This window comes from Podarcis raffonei, chromosome 13, assembly GCF_027172205.1.
Source record: "Podarcis raffonei isolate rPodRaf1 chromosome 13, rPodRaf1.pri, whole genome shotgun sequence".
In the NCBI taxonomy this organism is placed as follows: Eukaryota; Metazoa; Chordata; class Lepidosauria; order Squamata; family Lacertidae; genus Podarcis; species Podarcis raffonei.
In genome coordinates, this window is record NC_070614.1 from 47,888,077 (window position 1) to 47,910,346 (window position 22,270).

At 39.6% G+C, this 22,270-nt stretch overlaps 1 protein-coding gene across 1 annotated transcript; it reads right to left on the reverse strand.

Moving 5' to 3' along the window:
• Nucleotides 1-1,603: 1,603 nt before the first annotated feature.
• LOC128399184 (vomeronasal type-2 receptor 26-like) lies at nt 1,604-9,073 on the reverse strand. Its single transcript, XM_053360433.1, has 6 exons — nt 8,871-9,073; nt 7,057-7,348; nt 5,792-6,655; nt 4,799-5,026; nt 2,854-2,980; nt 1,604-2,505 (listed from the first exon to the last, which is right to left on the reverse strand). Exons 1-6 carry the CDS (start codon nt 9,071-9,073, stop codon nt 1,604-1,606), a joined length of 2,616 nt encoding a protein of 871 aa, XP_053216408.1.
• Between the last annotated feature and the right edge of the window lie 13,197 nt (nt 9,074-22,270).

Sequence of the window (22,270 nt, forward strand, 5' to 3'; positions counted from 1 at the left end):
TACGTTGTTAAATTGTTGCTGTACTCAATGATTTCCCATTGTCAAATTGTTAAGCATACTGTTTGCAATATTGCAATGTAAATGAACTGTATTCCACAGAATAAGTTATTTGGCGATCAATCAGCCTTCCCAGAAACCACACAATCCCCCCCCCCCGGGCCCTAGAAGCGGGGTTGCTAGACATCCATTTAGCTTTCTCTCTCGCTCATAATGAAGAAATTCTGCAAACAGATGCACTGTCTGTTATTCCAAATTGTTGTCTCAAGTCATTATAAAGTCAGCTAGCAGGTATTTCCCACTTCCCTCGAAAAGGGAGGAATTCTCATTTTTCCATGCTGCGTCGTATTAACAAGCGCCATCTTGTTTCTTCTTTTATCTTTATCAAGTCTTTCAAGTCTGAGTAAAGCGGCGCAATTGAGTACTTAATTATAAATAGAAGTCCATCTGTACTTTTCAAAAAAATAGGTTTCTTGGTGAGCCTTGGCATAGAAAAACAATTGGAGATATTAAGAAGAGAAAAAAGGACATATCAATCACCTCCGTAATCCAAACACCATGATGAAAATCTCTTTTGAAGTCTGAGCTTATACACCAGGGAATGTGCCGTTTTCTGGTTTTTTCTCAGTCTTCTTCAGTCCAGACTATGTCTGTTTATTGTCCAAATCTAATTATTTTATCAAACAGATATTTCCGGCTTATTAGAGTGACTTCGGAGAGTGCCAGCTGATTTGTGCTCTGGGACCCAGTGTCCTGCCACTTGCACTTTGATGCAAGCTGACAATCTTGGACAATCTGCAGGTCCACGAGACAGTCCTCCCCCACCCCGGGGAGTCTGCCAGGGCTAATTACCCCCATATCAACCCTGAATTACCGGCACGGCTGGGGTCCGATTGTGTGGGAGTCAGCCATTTCTCACCGCCAGAAACAGGAAGCCAGGCTTTGTAGTTTTTACCTAGCAGTTCATAAGCTGGCTGAGAGGGAATGGGAACAGCAAAAGAAATGATGGAAAGCCCAGAGTCCCCTCCAGACTGTTGCTATTTTGAAGGAGGGAATAAATTCCATACTGGCAAATTTAGCTTTTTGAAATTAAAGTGAATTAAAGTGCTCTTGTGCAACAAGCAAACTTTTAAAAAATGGAATAAGGAGTGTGTGTGGGGGGGGGGATACATTCAAACGCGTGGAATAATAATTGCTAGTCATAATTGCTGGTAAATCATAAAATCTCTCTCCAACCAAATAAGGGTGAATGCTCAATAAACAAACGGCATTATATAACCTCTCCACAAGCTTTGTGAAGAACAAATTCTCAATAACCACTTTGCTTGAAGGCACCCAAAGTAGACCATTTAAATAAATTTCACTGATTAATATTAATCTATTTTCTCCTAAATTCAGTGTTATTTTTCTAGAAAAGATGTGCTGGAACACATCATAAATGCCTCTGTTGTTTCCTTACAATGGCAATGGCACCCACCAGGGAGGTGCCCAAACTGAGTTCTGGCAAGTTCTGGCTGGACAACCAACCAAAAGCCCTTCCCAAAATCAGTACCCTTCATATGAAACAACACAAACAATACAAAAGGTGGGAGAATCAAGAGTTCCTTTAATTCTTTCTTCTCCTTAGTTGTTCTCTGCTGTTCAGTTCTGGCTTCAGAACAATGATATAGCATTTAGGGGCAAAGATGCAACCCAATAACCCAGCACTGGAGACCAAGATGGAGAAGATCTCCACAGCCACCATGTATTTCCCTTTTGTGCTCAGAAAAGTTGGGATAAAGGACAACCAAACACTGCAAAATAGCAACATGCTGAAAGTAATAAACTTGGCTTCATTAAAGCTATCAGGTAGCCTGCGGGCTATAAAGGCCACAATGAAGCTGATAAAAGCCAGGAGACCCATGTATCCCAGGCCACAATAAAACATAGCAATGGACCCCTCATTACATTGCAGAATGATTTCTTCAGTTACTGAGTGCATGTCTAAATCAGGGAATGGTTGAGAGGTTGATAACCACACAATACAAATACTTACTTGGATAACACAACAGAAAAGGACAATGGAATGAGACAGTCTTTTCCCTACCCACTTCCTCATACAGGAACCTGGTTCGGTGGCCATGAAAGCTACAACCACAGTGTTGGTTTTGGCCAACACACAAGAAATGGCCACTGAGAAGATGATGCCAAAAGTTGGTTGTCGGAGGAGGCAAGTCACTTTGCCAGGTTGACCAAAGAATAGGAAAGAAGAGAGAAAGCAGAGTAGGAGGGAGACAAGGAGAATGTACGTGAGGTCCCGGTTGTTTGCTTTGACAATGGGGGTGTTTCTATGCTTAATGAATATTGCTAGCACAAAAGTTGTGACTAGAGAAAAAGAAATAGCAATTGAGGCTAAGCTGATCCCTAATGGTTCTTCATAAGAAAGAAAGTTCAGAGTTTTGGCAACACATCTGTTTTTGTTCTTGTTTGGATACTGATCTTCTGGGCACATGAAACAGTCGTCCATATCTGAAAGGGGGGAAAAATAGAACAAGTTCACATTCCAGTGGCAATTTATTTAAGATTCATGGTGAATTTCTCTGCCTCTCACATGGTAGCTACTGCTCCTATTATTTTGAATCCATTTGTTCAAGGGTTAGCGTATTGGAATAGAATGTATCTATTATAGTGATGTACAGCATGTAAGAGTTGTATTAACAAATGGAATACTGGGAGTGACGGGAAGCTGCATAACATCCTTTTTGGTGCATTCTGGCACTCCAACCATGAAATTAGGCAAAAATCAATTTATCAAAAGGTGATGAATAACTTCATTGCCTAACAGACATTTATTCTTTCTTTATGTTCATAACATACCACTCTGGTTTGAAATCTTCCCTTCTGGGCATGGGACACAATCATAGCAGCAAAATTTCCCCTCTTCCTTCCTTTTCTTCTGATTGCCAGGGTGACAGTAGTCATTGCACACAGAAATAGGCACCACCTGTCCACAAACAGAGAAGATGTTTTAAAATAATAATATAAAAAGTTCTGCTGTTCAAACAAAGAAATTACGTAAATACTCAGTAATGCACCCTAAATGGCCTCGGCCCAGTATACCGGAAGAAGCTTTTCCACCTGCATCGTTCTGCCCGGACACTGAGGTCCAGTTCCGACGGCCTTCTGGCGTTTCCCCCTCACCGCGAGGTGTGAGGTTACAGGGAACCAGGCAGAGGGCCTTCTGGTGGTGCTGCCTGGTGGGACGCCCTCCCATTAGATGTCAAGGAAATTAGCAACTATCTGACTTTTAAAAGACCAGATGTCTGACCAGAAGTCAGCCCTGTTTAGGGAAGTTTTTAATGTTTGATGTTTTATTCTGTTTTTAATCTGTTGGGAGCCGCCCAGAGTGGCTGGGGAAACCCAGCCGGATGGGCAGGCTATAAATAAATTATCATCATCATCATCATCACCACCACCACCACCACCACCATCATCAGGATATAGCCTTGATATTGCCCTCTTCCTCTTCAGGGGTAACGAACTTTTTCCCAGTGGTCATACGCAAAAATGCGGGGTTTGCATACTAACTGCAAAATTGGACAATGAATGTAATGCTTACCTTTGTAACTTGCAGTGCAGCTAAGTACACATGCATACACCAATGAGAGGGGGCATGACCTGGTAGGTATTTGAGGACCAAACAGATCTGGTCTGCATTAGCCTCTGGTACTGAGGTTCTCCACACACAATGTCAGAAAGTGTAGCTTCAAGCCCTGCCTGGATATGCAAGGGACTGACATTCTTTCCCCATTCAAAGCTTTGTTCTGGTGACCACAACCCAGTAGAAATTGTGATGGCCAACTTGTGGCATCATAACAATTTTGTTCTGAAATTTGTAGAACCCTTCCATATTTAAGAAAGACACAGCACCAACACTTCACCTGCCAAAAATACAGCATTGTTTTGGCAAGGCAAAATGTTGCATCTGAATTTTGGATGTGGAGGGCAGTAAGATTCTCTAGGTAAAGGTAAAGGTAAAGGACCCCTGGATGGTTAAGTTCAGTCAAGGTGCCTATGGGGTGCAGCGGTCATCTCACTTCAGAGCGCATGGAAACGCCGTTTACCTTCCCCTCACAGTGGTACCTATTTATCTAGGAACGCAGGTGGTGCTGTTGTCTAAACCAAAGAGCCTCTTGGGCTTGCTAATCAGGAAGTAGGCAGTTCAAATCCATGTGATGGGGTGAGCTCCCATTGCTTTGTCCCAGCTTCTTCCAACCTAGCAGTTCAAAAGCATACCAGTGCAAGTAAATGAATAGATACTGCTGTGGTGGGAAGGTGAACAGCATTTCTGTGTGCTCTGGCACTTGTCACGTTCCTCCATGCACCTGTAGCAGTTTAGTCATGCTGGCCAAATGAGTCAGAAAGCTGTCTTTGGACAAACTCTGGCTCCCTTGGCGTGCAGCAAGATGAGTGCCCCACCCTGTATTTGCCTTTGACTGGACTTAACCTTCCAGGTGTCCTTTATCCTTTTCACCTATTTATCTATTGCACTGGCATGCTTTCGAACAGCTAGGTTGGCAGAAGCTGGAATGGAGCAACAGGAGCTCACCCCGTCATGGGGATTCAAACTGCTGACCTTCCAACTGGCAAGCCCAAGAGGCTCAGTGGTTCAGACCACAGTGCTGCCTGCGTCCCCTTTCATATTCTCCATGGTCCTATCCAGTAGAAACAGAAATGATTGTACAGAAAAGGGGATTTTCATGTACCCAAATGACGCATCTGGAAAATGAAGGGAAGCCAAAGAATATCCTAGAATCCAAACCTGGTGAATACCATTGTACCACACAATCATGTCCTCATGAATGATGAATTCTTTTCCTTCAAGAGCCTCAGGATCCACCCATCCAACTTTCACTTGACGGAAGGACTTGTTTGGGAATGTGACAAAATTCATGATGTCAAATCCACCCCCTATTTCTCTTTTATCATTAAATGAAACTGTTTCTTTAGCTGAGTTATTAAAATAAATTCTTTGAAGAAAAGAGTGGAGCTAATTGAAAGAGAAAGAGACAGCATAATAACTTAGTGAACATTTACAAAAACCCACCCTAACCAATATTGTTTAAATAGCTTCATCCAACAAAGATCAATACATAAAAAAGCTATTTTGCAACAACCAAGGAAAAATATATGCTGCAAATGTAAAATGTTTTAAACATTGGTTGAAAACTAAAAATAAAAATTAAAAATCCAGGCCCAATATACTCAGAAAACTTCATCTGTGAATGAAAAATACAACACTATTGCGGGCATTCAATACTAGTTCTACTCATAGTAGAACTCTTGAATTTAATGGACATAACTAAATTAAGTTTGTTAACTTTACTGGGTCTACTCTGAGTAGGACAATTCCAAAATATCAGATGCTCACAATAACTCAGAGTAGGACTTTCATTGGGGCTCCCCGTGTTCTGTACAACAATATTATTGTTAAGTTACTGCGTTCATTATCTGTACTTTCTGGAAATGAGTCAAGGCATTCTTATTTTCCATGTGATTTTCCAGATTGATGAAAAGATCTCTGCCTAGGTGTTCATTTTCTGTTGTTTTTAAGCCTTAACTCTGCTTTTCTTCTTCTAATTTAAAAATCATTGTAGCTTTTTTTAAAAAAAATGATCATCTTGGGAAGGCAGTGCACAAATCCATTATTATTATTATTATCATTACATTAGTTAGTTGTGAGTGGCTATCCATATGTAGTAGCGCCTTGCACAAATTAGTTCATTAAAATAAGGTTTCCTTTCCATGACATTACCTGCCAAGGCTGTGGCTCTTGAAGTTCAAATCTTTTATAGCGCAACATTATCCGGTCCTTCATTCTAGTAGAGTAAATGGCTTGCAAAGCATGAGCCACAACGTAGACAGCATTGTAGATACTGTAGCTGTGGCCAGCCACACTCATTTCAAACAGTGGCTCAGGAAGGCTCTCCAATCTCTCCTCACCAGTACATGTTTCATTTACTTTGGTTCGCTCATGAAGAGTCGGAAATGTACAGTCAAATGCTTGCTCCCAGAAGTCCTTGAGGAAACCATTTCCTGAGGTCCAGTAAGGCTTTGCAACTTCAAGAAAATGCTTGAACCCTGTAAGTTCTTTTGAATGACTTGAGAATGCAATGGTGCCTTGAAAGAACTGGAGATCCCATCCTCTTTGAAAGCCTACTAATACAAAATCAGTCTGGGTTGTCAAGATCCACACTTTTCTTAACGACATGATTTCATTATTTATAGGATCCCGCATAACTATAATTACGGTCAGCCACGTCAGTGTCAAAGATTCTCCATAGATGATAAATGTACTGGCTTTATCATCTGTGAATGGTATATAAATATTTGAGGCTAGGTCAAGAACATCACCAATTTCATTGAAATGGGGTACGTGTGGGATTTGCCGTGTGAAGGCTGAGCACATTCCATTCTGGTAAAACAAGGACTCCATTGTCCGTAAGAAATGTTCTCCACTGTTATCATTCACAGTAAAGAGTCCAATCCATGTCCATCCAAAATGCTTCAACAATGTGATAATCCCCATGTACTCTTGGGTTTCATTGGGCACCATGTGGTACAAAGACGTAACCTGTCTTTTATTGCTCTCCTTTGAAGGAAATGAACCATATGTCAGCTAAAAATAAATGATGAAATAGGGTAGAGATGTGTTAGGGCTGTTATATGTGAGAATGTGCTTGTTTGTCAATGAAATATTTCTTGAAGTTGTTTGTAGGTTCTGTGAGTATTATACTAGGAGTATTTCAGCTAAACTTTCTAGAGATATGGAAGCAGTATACCATTTCTAGGAATTGTCATCCCTCAGGAATTGTAGAGGGAGTGGTTTCTTCAATTCCGCTTTTTATCAACAGTTGTTCAGATATTGTATTCAGGGATCAATGGAACCCCAAACCCCAATAACTCAGAGTCCCTCAATATGAACCTTTTTTGCTTCCATCTGCAGCATGGGAATGGCAGACAAATGACACAGGAACAGTGTTATCTATGGAAATTCCCATGTCTCCAATACATTCCTACCTGTGGAATGCTGTACAAGTCTAAGATGTCTGCCATATGGAAAGATGTGTCAGAGCCAAGTCCTCCAATGATGGCTATGAGGTTTTTCTGGGTGTCACATTTGTAGTTGGGGACAAATCTATGCAACTTGAAGAGCAGACCTAGAGTGCTACAATAGGTCATCCTTGCATCATAGTAGCTGTCATGGATGTGGAACCCAAGTGTGACATTGGGTAAAATCTTTGGATTCTCATTGATCTCTCTCACAGCAAATGCCACAGCAATGGTGTGCTGGTAGAATTTTGTCAGCATTCTGCAAACAAAGCAATTTAATTTACCATTTCAGAAGAAAAGTTTACAATGCAGGAAATAAACATATTATTTATGAGCTAAGAGACACCTTCCTCCTTAAAACACATATAATATAGGCTGCATGAGTGCATTTATATTCTGCATAGTATTTTGACACCTCTTGGAGACTGACTTTCTGCTGCAAACCACAATCCCCTGGAAACAAGTGGGGTTTACTCAGGAATAGGCATATATGTAACTGCATCATATTTGTTACACTTATTCCCATTTATTCCCAATAAATTAATCTGACTTTTTAAAAAGACCCATTCATTTTAGTGGGAGGAAACTTACAGTGCAAGCCTATTAATTTTAAATCAGATGACCTATGATGATGGATGAGTAATATGTAAGATGGCAGTTTTAGTCTGAATACAATCCTTAATCTTTAAGATACCAGAAGGTTCTTCCCTATCTGTTAGGATATTTCCGTTCCACCTTAAAAGGGAGCAGGCTTTGTGAGTCACAGAGTCTGCACATTTCCTGTTCACAGGATGTTTATGTTTTCTATTGCTTTCGTTTCTCTCTCGGTGCCTCAACACTGAAGCAGGCAGTCATGTTTTTCTCTGTTCTGACTAACGCAGAATAAACTTATAAACAATGCTCTCCTGCGTGCATCTTTCGCTGTGCATTATCTGCTGATAAGAGCATGCATCAGCCCTGGAATGTGGCAAGCTATTTTCTGGAGCTCGTGTTGCTAATTGCTGATACTGCGTGTCTACGGGAGATCGATGGACGTCCGGAGGCGACATGGGGCCATGATGGACTTTGTCTCCCTGGCAGTATCCCAACAGTTTTTGGTTAATGATTGGCTATTGAGTGATAGCAATTAATTTCAATGGTTCTACTCTGAATACCACCCAGTGTTTATGTTTCCCCCTTCAATTTTTTGTTACTAGCTGCTTGGGTTCAAGAAACATGAAGTGTGTGTCTGTGTGTGTGCAACAAATAAGCATCCTGCAAAATATCTAAGAATGATGCACAAAAATCAGTGTGTGTGTGTGTGCGCACACACACAGAGAGAGAGAGAGAGAGAGAGAGAGAGAGAGAGAGAGAGAGAAATGAAGTGTCTACTGTCACCTTGAAGACTAATGAACCTAATATGGATACGCTTTTGTTGATTACAATCAATTTCATTAGTTCCAAGAAGTGTTACTCTCAGATATCTCTCCTTGTTTTAGTTTACTACTAAAAATCAGCTTCTAGTTGACTTTCAAAGCATAACAAGTACACTAAAAAAGCAATTAAGCTCAATAAACACAACAGCAACAACAATGACATATCAGCAGTATAAATACACTAAATGCCTGAGAATATACTGAAATAAAGTCCATATGTACTGCCTGAAAGCTTAGCAGAATGCACAAAATTCAAAATGTGATTGAGAATGAGGAGCTGGCCAACAGGATTTCTGTCAGTTATCAAGACAATTCCCCTGTGAACTGACCAAGCCCAGAAGATGGAGAGTGGGGATTGATCCTTACTGTGGAACCTCAAACATTTTCTGTGAAGGGTGCTCCTTGAAAAGAATTTCAGAGAAAACGTAAAATATCTGAGAAGTAATTGCACCAATGATGAGGTCACCTGGCTGGTACCACTCATGGGGAACAAGGAGAAGATTGGTCACATCATCTAGTCTGCACACCATGGGAGGAAGCAGAAACAGCAACACCAATAGTGGCAACATACTGTCAACAAGGTTTCACTCTAAATACAGTCCTTCCTTTCCCCATCCATACCACCTGCCTTAGTTAAATAGGTTTTGTTGAATGATGTCTGACTGTGTCAATACAGCTGCAGAAGAATCATTTATCAGTTGTATTTTTACTATTAAATGATTGACTCTGAACATCTTGATTAACTGCTGAGATTACAAACACTTTGATATGACATTTGACCAGTATTATAGGGGTGGGCAGAAGAAACATCAGGAAGGCTGCTAACAAATCTCTGTCTGCCTTATGCTCCTATGTCCAAGGGGGATTATTTATAAGCACTTTCAGGCTTACTTGTTGATTGTTTCATGATGCCTTCTGGGCAGTCTCTTGGGCTATGCCCATTTTTTGTGATTTAGATAATTGCAGGGGGAGAAAATCACTTATTCAGAGATTGGATCCTGAGTGGCCCTTTTGATAGAAAACATGTTGGTCCATATGCCACCTCTGTTCTTTAGTGGCACAGAAAGTTGTGGATTGGTTACAATTTTCTCCAAAGGGCAAATGCCAAAGGGAAAGTCAGAGTGAGGCCATTTTCTTTGGAGAAACAAAGCATTGCTAAATGCTAAAAATAATGTCTACAGAGGTACCTCGGCTTAAGAACTTAATTCATTCTGGAGGTCCATTCTTAACCTGAAACTGTTCTTAACCTGAGGTACCACTTTAGCTAATGGGGCCTCCCACTGCTGCCGCCATGCCGCCGCTGCACAATTTCTGTTCTCATCCTGAAGCAAAGTTCTTAATCCAAGGTAACATTTCTGGGTTAGCGGAGTCTGTAACCTGAAGCATATGTAACCTGAAGCGTATGTAACCCGAGGTACCACTATATATATATATAGTGGTACCTCGGGTTACATATAATATATGAAGAAAAAGTAGTTGAGGTTTTAAAAAGACTTCCAAACATTCCCATTGTACGTTATCTGTTTTCAGCCTGTAACCTGAAGCGTCTGTAACCTGAAATGTCTGTAACCCGAGGTACCACTGTACTGCCAAAGCCATGTTCAGCTACAATTTATCCATGCAACAAATCACTGGCTAAAAAAAGTATGGAATTGACTATAGGGGGTAAAATTGTAGATTTAATCTCAAAGAATGTCTAGGGTTGGCTTGACATTGAGCACCTATGAAATTTATTTCATTGTCATTTCTAACTTATTAAAAATAAATAAATGAAACACTAAGTGACCTATTTGTTTTATGGTAGCATATACAGAATGCAAACAAACAAGCAAATGCTATGTTAGAAACCCACTTGTAAGCAGTGGCCAGAAGGCTTTAAAATCAGCACATGCATGAGTGGGAAACTGCCTGGGTAGACTGACATGATCACCATGGGCTGATGAAAGAGTTCACTCCCTTCCCATGTAGTTTGGCTCCAATTAATATCACACACATGTGCACACAGATATATATACACTTATTTATGACAAATAAAAAGGATTCAAAGTGTTTGCTGTGATGTATAACATGACATTTTCTTTTAAATTTAAATCCACCGAGAATAGTGCTGCCATTTGCTGACCGAAGACTTTCTATATTAGTCTAAACCTGCATTCATGTTTTAGAACATAATTTGTACCAAATTCTTCTCCACATAAGTAATTCAAAGGTCATTGGCAGGGCAGCTGTGAAAACGCTGGTTGTTGTTCATCATTTTGCTGAGGCCTTTGACTACTTAAGCAAACTATGGGTAGGGGGGTATTATTTTTGTTTGTTACCATGTTATGCATGTATGTGTTTTTAAATTGTAAACCACCCTGTGATCCTCGGCTGAGTGGCATAGAAATTTGACAAATAAAATAAATATAAATAAATTGGTGAGGAAGGAAAGCAATAGAGAACGTCAAATACTTGTTTGACTGCTTTGCTGGACAGCCATCAACTCACTATTGAATGCTAATGCAATGCTTTGTGGGGAGACAACTATGGACGCAATCCAACACCTAGTTATTGTTGTTTTTAATCATAAGCACCACATCTTTAAAAGCAGAGGGATGGAGAAACTGGGTGTAATCCATGGGAAGAAAGGGACAAACTTGGTTTGAACTTGGTTGTTTGGTAGAAAAAAATGGATAAACTATATATATATATATATATATATATATATATATATATATATATAAAATTTTCCATTAATAACATTCCAATTGGTAACAAATCAAATCAAATTAAATCATGCTACGTCATAATGCAAACAATAAAGCCAATTATGCATTCCAAATTTTAAAAAAATTAATAGGACTTCCTTTTTTTCCTCAAAGCAAAATTATGTACAACATAAATTATACATATAAAACCAAAAAGGAAAAGAAAAAACAAAACAAAAACACCCATAATATTCACAATACATAACAAAACATACATAGATTTTGACTTCCTTTCACTGTTTTGGGACTTCAAATTTTCAATCTTTTTCATTGTTGTGTTATATTTATATTACTTCTAGCTTTGTACCTATTACAACCATTTCTTCATTTCTTTGACCCCGCAAAACTCCACTCATTACATACAGTGGTACCTCAGGTTAAGAACTTAATTCGTTCCAGAGGTCCGTTCTTAACCTGAAACTGTTCTTAACCTGAAGCACCATGCGATTTCTGTTCTCATTCTGAAGTAAAGTTCTTAACCCGAGGTACTATTTCTGGGTTAGTGGACTTTGGCAACCTGAAGCATTTGTAACCCGAAGCATCTGTACCCCCAGGTACCACTGTACCGATATTTTTGTTCCATAACAATGTTTTTTTCATGTACTCTTTAAAATCCCTAATAAAAACCCAGATCAGGGCTATACACCTTAGAAAGGCTTTCTTCCTGGGTGTTGTTGAACTACAACTCCCATCATCCCTAGCTAGCTGGACCAGTGGTTGGGGATGATGGGAGTTGTGGTCCAACAACATATGGGGACCCAGCATTGAGAAAGGCTGTCTGAGAGCTAGAGAAGGTGGTACATGGGAGTTGAGGTAGATTGCAGGTTGCTGCCAGAGAATTTTGTGAATGCTTCTGGGATTCCATTCAACAGGCACTATTAATGTGCATTGAAGCAAGGTGAAACTACATCAGAGAGGCAACTAACAACACAGCTATGTCAGCAAAAAAGAGCAGCAGATCCCTAATTGGTTTGTGGCTGGCATTAAGAATATGGAGCTTGTTTTCACTGCAAAGTGCAAGGTTCTTATGAACTGCAAGTGTGCACTGGGAAAGAAAAGGAGCAACGCCTAGCAGAATGTGAGATAACGTTCCAATGACTACTGGTTAAAGCTGTGTCAGAGTCTTCAACTCAACAGGGACAACACTGTTCAGAGGCAACACTGTCATAGAAAGGAACTGAATCAGCATTAGAAGCAATAGGAAAACTGCACCACTGAAAACCTTGCCTAGAGAGATCATCACAGACTGCAGCAAGCAGATGAAGAGATGGGCAGAGATCTATCAAAAACTGTACTTCCTCATGGGAAAACAAAGTTTCTCACACAGCAATTGAAAACATCTAGACTCTGTCTTGGAAGACCTGGATGTCCCCCTTGCCCTTGAAGAGCTGAATCTATGCACATTTGAAAGATGAAGCCTATCACACTCAGAAGTGAGCACCATGAAGGAATTAATCAATAATAATAATAATAATTATTATTATTTATTTATTTATTTATTTATTTATTTATTTATACCCTGCCCATCTGACTGGGTTTCAAATACCACCAGCAAATGCGCCATGGAAAAGGTGACTAGCAAGCAGACTATGTTCCTCTGGCTTAGAGTTAATGAAAGAAAGCAAAGCAGCTAGTCATAAAGAGTTTATTGGACCCCCACCCCCACCAATCTGCCAGGCTGTGTCAATTTGTAGGCCAAATAGGCAAGTGGTTGTCACTTTCCAGAGGTCCACAGTGACACTCCTGTTCATTTGCGGAAGTTTCATTTTTTGTGGGCCTCATGACAGATCTCTGTAAAGGGAAATGAATATTAGAAATCTTTGATAACTCCCAAACAATGGATTACTATCTATCTTTAAATTGTGCAAATATTATTCCACATACAAGAACAATTACCTCCAATAAGTCACTTTTGGTGATATATTTTATTTTCACAGACTCAGTTTTCTGGCTGGCTTATTTTATTTAACGTGCTTTTTTCTATGCTGAGACCCAATAAAACTTTCTTTTTCTCCCTACTAAGTAGGACCACATGAAACTTTGGCTATGATAAAGTAAACATGATTTTCTTTTGCAATCTGATAGAAACACTTCAACTCAGAACTGGCAATTATCTCTTGTGTAATTATCCAATTAATCATAAACATTTCTGCCTCTCTTCTCCATCCCAGGGGAGTGAAAATAGCCACATGCAAACTATGAAGCAAAACTGGAGGAAGCATTCTCCAGACCCTGTACCATTCACAGCTCATGCTGGATCCAAGGCTCTCTCAGACTGATCACTGATTTCCTTACCCTAAGTGGACCACATTTTCGCATGCATTTCAGTGAGACTTTCCTCATCAAGAATACTTGAATGATAATGTGCAAGTTTCCTATTGCTCAGTGTTCTATTATGGATCCACTTCCAATTCTGCACCAATATTATCAGTCTGGGGACTTCATCATTGGTGGCATCATGTCTCAGATTTATATATCTTCAAGTATATTAACCTTCCGTAAACCTCCCTCTCCTGAATTTTTTGATGACATTTTGTAAGGAATTGTGGTTTTTATATATTAAATATATGTTTAATAAGTATATTTCTGCATTTGACATATGATGATTAAGAAGATGGCAATGATTTCTACTAGACTTCTCTCGTTCTTAGTAGTTTAGATGCTTATTGGGGGTGGGGTGGAAGATCTTGAGGTGTACCTCAAAATTCTTTGTGCAAGTTATGCCAACATTAGATTCAGAATTTCAATTTATTAGGTAGGTCAAATTTGCCATACTCATTATGAAATTATCACTAGACAGCAGACACAATATTATTTAATTTCACTTTGTTAAGGTTTTGGAGCTATTACCCATGTGAAACTTTGAATTTGAGAATCCATATTTGACATTTCTGAAACCTGCCATGAATGGTTTATCACTAAGATTTGGAACTGACCTTGTTACCAGCTTTGGGCAGGGCTGTATGAATGGATGACCAGGCATTTTCAATACATTAAACAGTATAATATATTATTACTATCATCATTAGGTATAGTAATAACAACAATGATAGTAGAGTTGGCAGGAACAACTACTTACATTCTGCAACATAAAGTTCATTCCTACTTGAAATATGGCCCTAGGTCACATTCTGTTGTGGTATATGCACAAAATATACAAATACCAACATAACATTGTATTGGTAGAAACCTTTCTATTTCCTAAACTGTTGCCATATTGGTGATCACAATTAAAATAATAAAATTGTGGGGGAAAGTAAATTTTTTGTGATTTCTCCCATGCTCATTACATATTTCACTGGATTGAATCTGTTCAATAAAGGATTCATTGGCAGTATTGTGTGATTTTTGACAAATAGACAGGGAAATATGTTGATACTGAGTTTTCAGGAAACAATAGCAGGGGAAACAGAGTGTTGTGCTTGTATCTGCGCAAAGAGGTTGTTACTTATCAACATCAAAGCCAGTGCATTTTTTTCTAAAAAAAATATTAAGGGGTACTGTCATTTTCCTATTCATATTGAAATACTGCCACTCAATGAGGCTGAAATTAGATTCACAAAATGTTTAGGGGTATGCGTACCCCTGCATACCACGAGAGAAAAAAGCATTGATCAAAGCTATGTACAGGAAATCCAAATGTTCACATCTATCTATCTAATCTGATCAAATTTCCATGGACTATGGGCATACAATCTATTTTTCTGGGCATGCACTGTTATACAATATATTTTGCTTTTCTTTCAGGCCAATGACACAACTATATCAGCATGTGCTGGCCTTGACGTTTGCTGTGAAGGAGATAAATGAGAATCCACATATCCTACCCAATGTCACACTCGGCTTCCACATCTATAACAACCATTTCATTGCAAGTTGGACCTATCAAGCCTCTCTTGAACTTCTATCCAAGCAAGGCAGATTTATCCCTAATTACAAGTGTGATGCTGAAACTATTCCAATAGCTGCCATTGGGGGATCAAACTCAGACTCCTGTCTCCAGATGGCCACCATCCTGTGCAGATACAAGATGCCCCAGGTAAGATGTGTGCCTAGAGCATGGATGGTGGTCTTTGATGATATCCCTTCAGGCTGAATATTGGTACTTGTACCTGAGCATCTTTTAAAATAGGAGATAAATCACAAACCTCAAGGATAAAACAATTTTGGCCTCAAGAGAACAGGGATATTTTGATACTGGCTGAAGCAGTTATTTAAAAAGAATAGGTCATTGGTAATATTTTAATGTATTTCCATGGATACTGAAAAGGGGCTTTTAATATATATGCAAACCTATGTGGAATACCTAGGGGAAACAAGGTAAAACCAAGGTTAAAAAGATAACGGCTGTTCAATTTCCCATGACAGGGTGAGCTCTCATTGCTTTTCCCAACTTTCTCCAATCTAGCAGTCTGAAAGCATAGCAGTGCAAGTAGAAAAATAAGGGAATCAATTCTGCACTGAACACCGTATTAAAAATTAGTATAATTACCTGCACTAATAATGTAGCTGTTTTTTAAGTTTCCACACTCAGCAAAACAAGAGTGGAAACTATCAGCCAACCTCCAACTGCCACCCCTCCTAACTAAGACTAACACACAAACACACACTTTTAAAGGGAGTTAACAAAACAACAAGACAATGATTCAACATGTCTGTGACCTTAATGGGAACCACAGGATTTTGCAGATGTTACATTATATTGCATAGGTTCTCTTTTCCCCAGTACAATTTATTCTTTGTAAAATACATTTTCTAAAAGATAAAGTACAAATACTAACAGTTCCAAAAAGGAATGAAATGGTGGATTATCCCTACTGATAACTACTAATCAAATTTACTTAAATTTACTTTAAAAATGAAATTTGGTTTTCTGTTGAATTGGTGCTTCTTAGCACATTTTTTCAGCACTTTTCTTTTATACGTAGCTCAACTTTTGTTGCCCTTCCTTTTAGCTAATCTATGGCTCTTCTCCCATGATGGAAAACAATGTGCAAACACTTTTCTCCCAATGGATGTCCCCAGATGGGACACATCAGTACAATGGGATACTCCACCTTCTGCTGCATTTCAGCTGGATGTGGATTGGGGTGCTTTCTCTGAGTGATGACACTGGAGAGAGATTTGTACAAAATGTTCTTCCCATGTTTGCACAGAGTGGCATCTGCTTTGATTTTATAGAAAGATTTCCTCAAGTTAAGTTTTCTGGAGAGTTCAGTCAAATGGTGGCTGATGGTTCTGAAATAATCCACATTGTTAAGGAAAGCACTGCCAGCGCTGTGGTGGTTCATGGTGAAATTTTTACCATTATGGTAATGAGAATGGTGCCAAAGCTTGCAGAAGCAGATGATGTACCATTTAAAGCCACATCGAAAATCTGGATAATGACTGCACAGATGGATTTCACATCATTTCCCATTCAAAGAGGATGGGAAATAGATATCCTCCATGGGGCTCTATCCTTGGCAGTTTACTCAAAGGATCTTTTAGGATTCCAGAAATTTATTCAGATGAGAAACCCTACCATAGAAAGAGAGGATGGGTTTCTGAAGATTTTCTGGGAAGAAGCATTCATCTGTTCATTCCCCCATACTCATTTGGATAAGAACCATGAGACATTCTGCACTGGACAGGAGAAGATTGACACCCTTCCTGGGACTGTTTTAGAAATGAGCATGACTGCACAAAGCTACAGTGTCTACAATGCTCTATATACTGTGGCACATGCTTTGCATACCATGCAATGCTCCAAATTCAAACACAGAGCAATGGCAGATGGAATAATGGGGAACCAGCTAAACCAACATACATGGCAGGTAATGCTCTGATTCAATCAATGCAAAAGTTATATAAATATATACACATTGAGCTAATGGTGGGGTCTCCTCTTGTAGATTTTTAAATTATATCTTCAGAGGCCAAGCACATGTATTCCTGCTCAGTGTACCTCCATGTCATCATATATGCAGGAAACTAAAGGTTTGTCTCATCGTGCATGTCCCAAAATGTGTCTCTTGTTCCTTGATTTCTCTCTACTGTCTTTCTTCAGTCTTCCTCTCCATGCAACCTTCTCAGACTTCTCTTTTCATGATCTATCCTGGAATGCCTTTCTCTTTGTGGTCTCCTTCCTTCCAAGCCCATTCTGTAGCATTCCATGCTGATCATATCCCCATCTCCAACACAAACCTTTTATGCCGGCTCCCTCAGCCTGAAAGCAAAATTAGCACCACAACCCCATAGTCACCTTTGAATGGACTCAGCTGTCCAGGGGTCCTTTACCTTTATCTTACCTTTTTACAAAAGTATCCCAGGCTCCAACCTGGTATTCCCCTATCAGCTTTCCTGCTACACATTCTTTCAGAAGATTAAAACAGGTGCACTTCCATCTTCCCTTTGTGTCATCCATTGGGCCATGCCACATTGATCTTGATCATTCACCTAGCTGAAGCACCATCCCAAATTACAAACCAGCAGATAAATCAAAAGACCTGCATCAGTATCTGCCCCCCCCCGCCTTGGACAACAGGTGTGTGGTAGGTAGCTATAGTTTAGGGGAAACTGCATCACAAGCCAAAACGGGTGGCGTGACGTGGAGAGAACAGATGTTCACAGTCATCACTGTGCTTGAAGATGACAGTGGATTGAATGTGTGTTGGCAAACTGAGACTTATATGGAACAATACTAATGTGTTGGGGAATCATTCTATCAGAAACAACTGGATATTTCTAGAGGGTTCCAGAACTTTCTTTTATATATGGGAGTGACACTCTGAGCTTATTTTGTGTCAGCTGCAAGTGCCAATAAAAATATGAAGTATCAGCCTGTAGTTTGCAGACACCTGATGGCAGACGTCTAACCGAAAGGTGCTGCCTGTAAAAGCTACTGGAGGACTGTTCCTGTTATTTACGATATACTCGAGATAAGATAGTGTGTTTTTTGAAAGTGTGCTGTTAATTGCTGTTTATTTTAACAGTTGAAAACTATTCTTTGTTACTGTGATGCTTTTACCCAGTTGGGGAATAAAGAACTTTTGACCGAGACTTCACAGTTTTGGTGAGTCATCTTCAAAACAACTTTTGTCATTGTTCACCGTTTCCAAGAGAAAGAAGACAAACTCTGTTAAACAGTTTGAAAGAAGTTTTACCTACACACAAGAATCTTCACAGCAAAAGGGTGTGGTAGCCTCTAATATAATGCACTGTAGGTCAACTGGTCATTCCATATAATGATGTGTCAGCTTTTAAACAAATCATGAACCAAGCTCTCAGGTGTGAAATATAATCTCACTCATGTCATAAGGAATTCGTTTGTAGATCATCATTATCTTTCCCCACCCCCAATTTAGCTCCAGCACTTTCTGAGAAGTGTCTCCTTCAACAATAGTGCCGGAGAAGAGATTTCCTTTGACCAAAAGGGAGCATTAGTAGTTGGATTTGATATTATCAACTGGGTCACATTCCAAAATGAGTCCTTTCTTAGAGTCAAAGTTGGAAAAATGGACCCACAGATTCCCCTAGAAAAGGGGCTCACAATTAATGATGATGCTATTGTATGGCCCAGCAGCTTTAACCAGGTAAATTCCATTTTAGAGCTTATCCAGTCATTTCCCCAGTGTTTAATCTGCTCTCTTCTCAGATCAGTATAGACTTGGCTAGAAAATCCATTGAAATTGCACTTCTCTGGGCGTCATTTCACCAACCTAAAAATATACATTCCAAATGAGTTATGGCAACTGTGATAGGGAATAATTACAGATTAACACAGGCCTGATAACATCTGGGAACATGAACTCATGAACTGAAATGCATAGTCGAAGTTTGATGAAGCCAAATAATTATTGATTCATTACGATGTTACTAATATTCTAAATAATAGTAATTTTAAAAAGAATCATACATTGTGTATACCTTCACTCACAGTAGTTGCTTGTAAGAATTTCGGGGCCAAGACTCATCTTTTCCACCAACTTCATACAGGTGTGAGTAATTTGTTGGAGTGGTGTTTTCATTTATTTGTTTTAACTGGGTGTTAGTCCAGGAAAGTAAGACAAATCAAGAGATGATGTGGTAAATAGCTGAGGCAGTAGTGAGTGAAGGGCACACTTTCATCACCTTACATTAGCTTTCACTGGGTCACTGGGTGAGCCCTGTTGGCTTGGCATGCAAACTGGGGAAAACATTGAGCCAGTGAGTCTACCTGCTTCTCACAAGAAGGAAGTATTCCTTCAAATTCTTCACTCCAAGGCTGCAGGCATTGCCTGTAAACAGGTCCAGGAGAGTGGAGTGACCTGATCCCTCCTGCCTTAGAGAACTTTCTGTCCAGACTCTATTTTGATTGCCAAATTCAGTTTGATTTGCACATCATTATATTCAATAGATATAAACTTTCTCCCAAAATACTGTGTTTTAAGTCTTCTCTTTAAGATGTGTTGGTAAAGGCAGTGTTACCAATGGTATAATTGATTCTGCCTGCAGCTGCATGAAAAGTGCTATCAGGGGCTGGAGGTGGCATTTTCCTATATTGTTATGCTATTTCTGAACTGTAGATTTCACCTTCTTTGTTGTGCCAGCAAGATGCAATCGCTGAAACCATTATCTTCTTTTATTTTTGTACAGACACCACCTCTTTCTTTGTGTAATGAGAAATGCGCTTTAGGTTACACCCGGGCCAAGAAGGAAGGGAAACCTTCTTGCTGCTATGATTGTCATCCATGTCCAGAAGGGAAGATCTCAAACCAGAGGGGTAGGAGATGTACTGGGGTTCCTTTAAAAATGATATCAGGCTCTGTAAATTAGTACAAGAACCATGAATCTTCCTTGATAAATGATGATTGGGCAGTGCAGATATATTAACAATGGCCATGTATGCTCTCAGCTATGCACCACCATTAACAGGGGGAAAGTGATCACAGCCCAGGAAAGGGCCATGAAAGCCCTTCACATGGATCCAAGATGTTAATTGTTGGGGATCATAACCAAAAGTGGCTGCTCCATATAAGGTTATGTCCTTTACTTACCTATGAGTCATAATTCAAGGCTTTTCAATTTTATGCATTATTTCTGCCAAGCATGACAGAGAAGATTTCCATGTATAGAAACCTGTCTTTTCCTTTCCAGACATGGATGACTGTTTTGAATGCCCTGGCGACCAGTATCCAAACAATGATCAGGATGGATGCCTTCCAAAACAAATAACCTTCTTGTCTTATGGAGAAGCTTTGGGGATAATTTTGGCCACTTTGGCTCTTTCCTTAGCTTTTCTCACTGCTTTGGTGCTCGGAATCTTCTTGAAGAAACGGAATACTCCCATAGTCAAAGCCAACAACCGGAACCTCACCTACACTCTCCTCATCTCCCTCTTGCTTTCCTTCCTTTGTGTTTTGGTATTCATTGGCCAACCTGATGCACTGACCTGCCTCTTTCGACAAACTGCTTTTGGCATGATCTTCTCAGTGGCAGTTTCTTGCATATTGGCCAAAACCAGCATTGTTGTTCTAGCTTTCATGGCCACCAAGCCAGGATCCAAGATGAGGAGATGGGTGGGAAAACCATTGTCCACCTCCATCGTCCTTTCCTGCTTTCTTCTTCAAACCACCATTTGTACTTTGTGGCTGTCAACCTCTCCCCCATTCCCAGATTTAGACATGCATACCATGATGAAGGAAATTGTACTGTTCTGTAATGAGGGGTCAGTCCTCATGTTTTATTGTGTACTAGGCTACATGGGCTTCTTGGCTATTGTCAGCTTTACCGTGGCTTTTCTAGCTTGGAGGTTGCCTGACAGCTTTAATGAAGCCAAGTTTATCACCTTCAGTATGTTGATCTTTTGCAGTGTTTGGCTGACCTTCATCCCATCCTACCTGAGCACAAAAGGAAAATATATGTTGGCTGTGGAGATCTTCTCCATCTTGGCCTCCAGTTTTGGGTTATTAGGCTGCATCTTTTTCCCCAAATGCTATGTTATTGTAGTGAGGCCCGAGCTGAACACCAGGGGACAGTTAGCTAGAAGAAACTAATAATCAGCATAACCAAATTATCTAAATCACATTACCTTTATATTTCATTGATTGGTGAAGAGTGGCACACCCTCACAGCTTACAAAAGCAATGGGACCTCTGAATGGTTGAATCAGCCATGTGTTCCATTAAGTCAGGAATGATGATGCCATGAAAGTTGGGAAATAGTGTATCAAAGTGTCTCTTGGAAGAGTGTTAGCCAGCAATTTTCTTTACTTCTAGTAAGGTTCGATTCCAATAAATCATAATTCTCCAAAAGAACTTTCATGTTTCTTGTATTGTTGCTTTCAAGAGATTTACTGCCCCTTTTGTGTTATATTGTTTGTTTAAAAAGAGGATTAGATAAATTCATGGAAAACAAAGCTATCTGTTGCTAGCTTTGTAGCTTTATTCACAAACAGAGTATTTCTGTCCTTCCCCATCTTTAAGTTGTGAATAGATTATTCCAAGTCTAGGAATAATTACTTAAATTGGTTTTATATTTTCTTTTTATGTACTCAGTTTTCAGAATGACATTTTTCTTTAACTTATTTTTCTTCCCTTTAATGAAACACATTACAGCTTTCTTCCTTTCATTACTATGTAGGACAAACTGAGACATTAACTATGATAAGGTAAATATGATTTTATTTTGGAATGTCATAAAAACCCTCAGTTCAGGAGTAGCATTTATCTCTCTTCTAATAATCAAATTGATTGTAATCATTTCTGCTGTTTCTCCCCATACTAAGGGAGTTTCAGAAGTTGCATGCCAACCACGAACCACAAGTGGAGGTTGCAATTATTAGACCCTGTGCCATCATTGGCTCATGATGGAGATCTATAAGGCTTGCTTAGACTGATCAATTATATTCCAACACTGAGCAGACCAAATTGCCATGCGTTTTCAGGGAGGCCTTCTGAGCACAATTCAAAATGTTGGTGCTGACCTTTAGAGCCCTAAGTAGTCTTGGTCCTGTATACCCGAAGGAGCGTCTCCACCTCCACTGTTCAGCCTGTACAC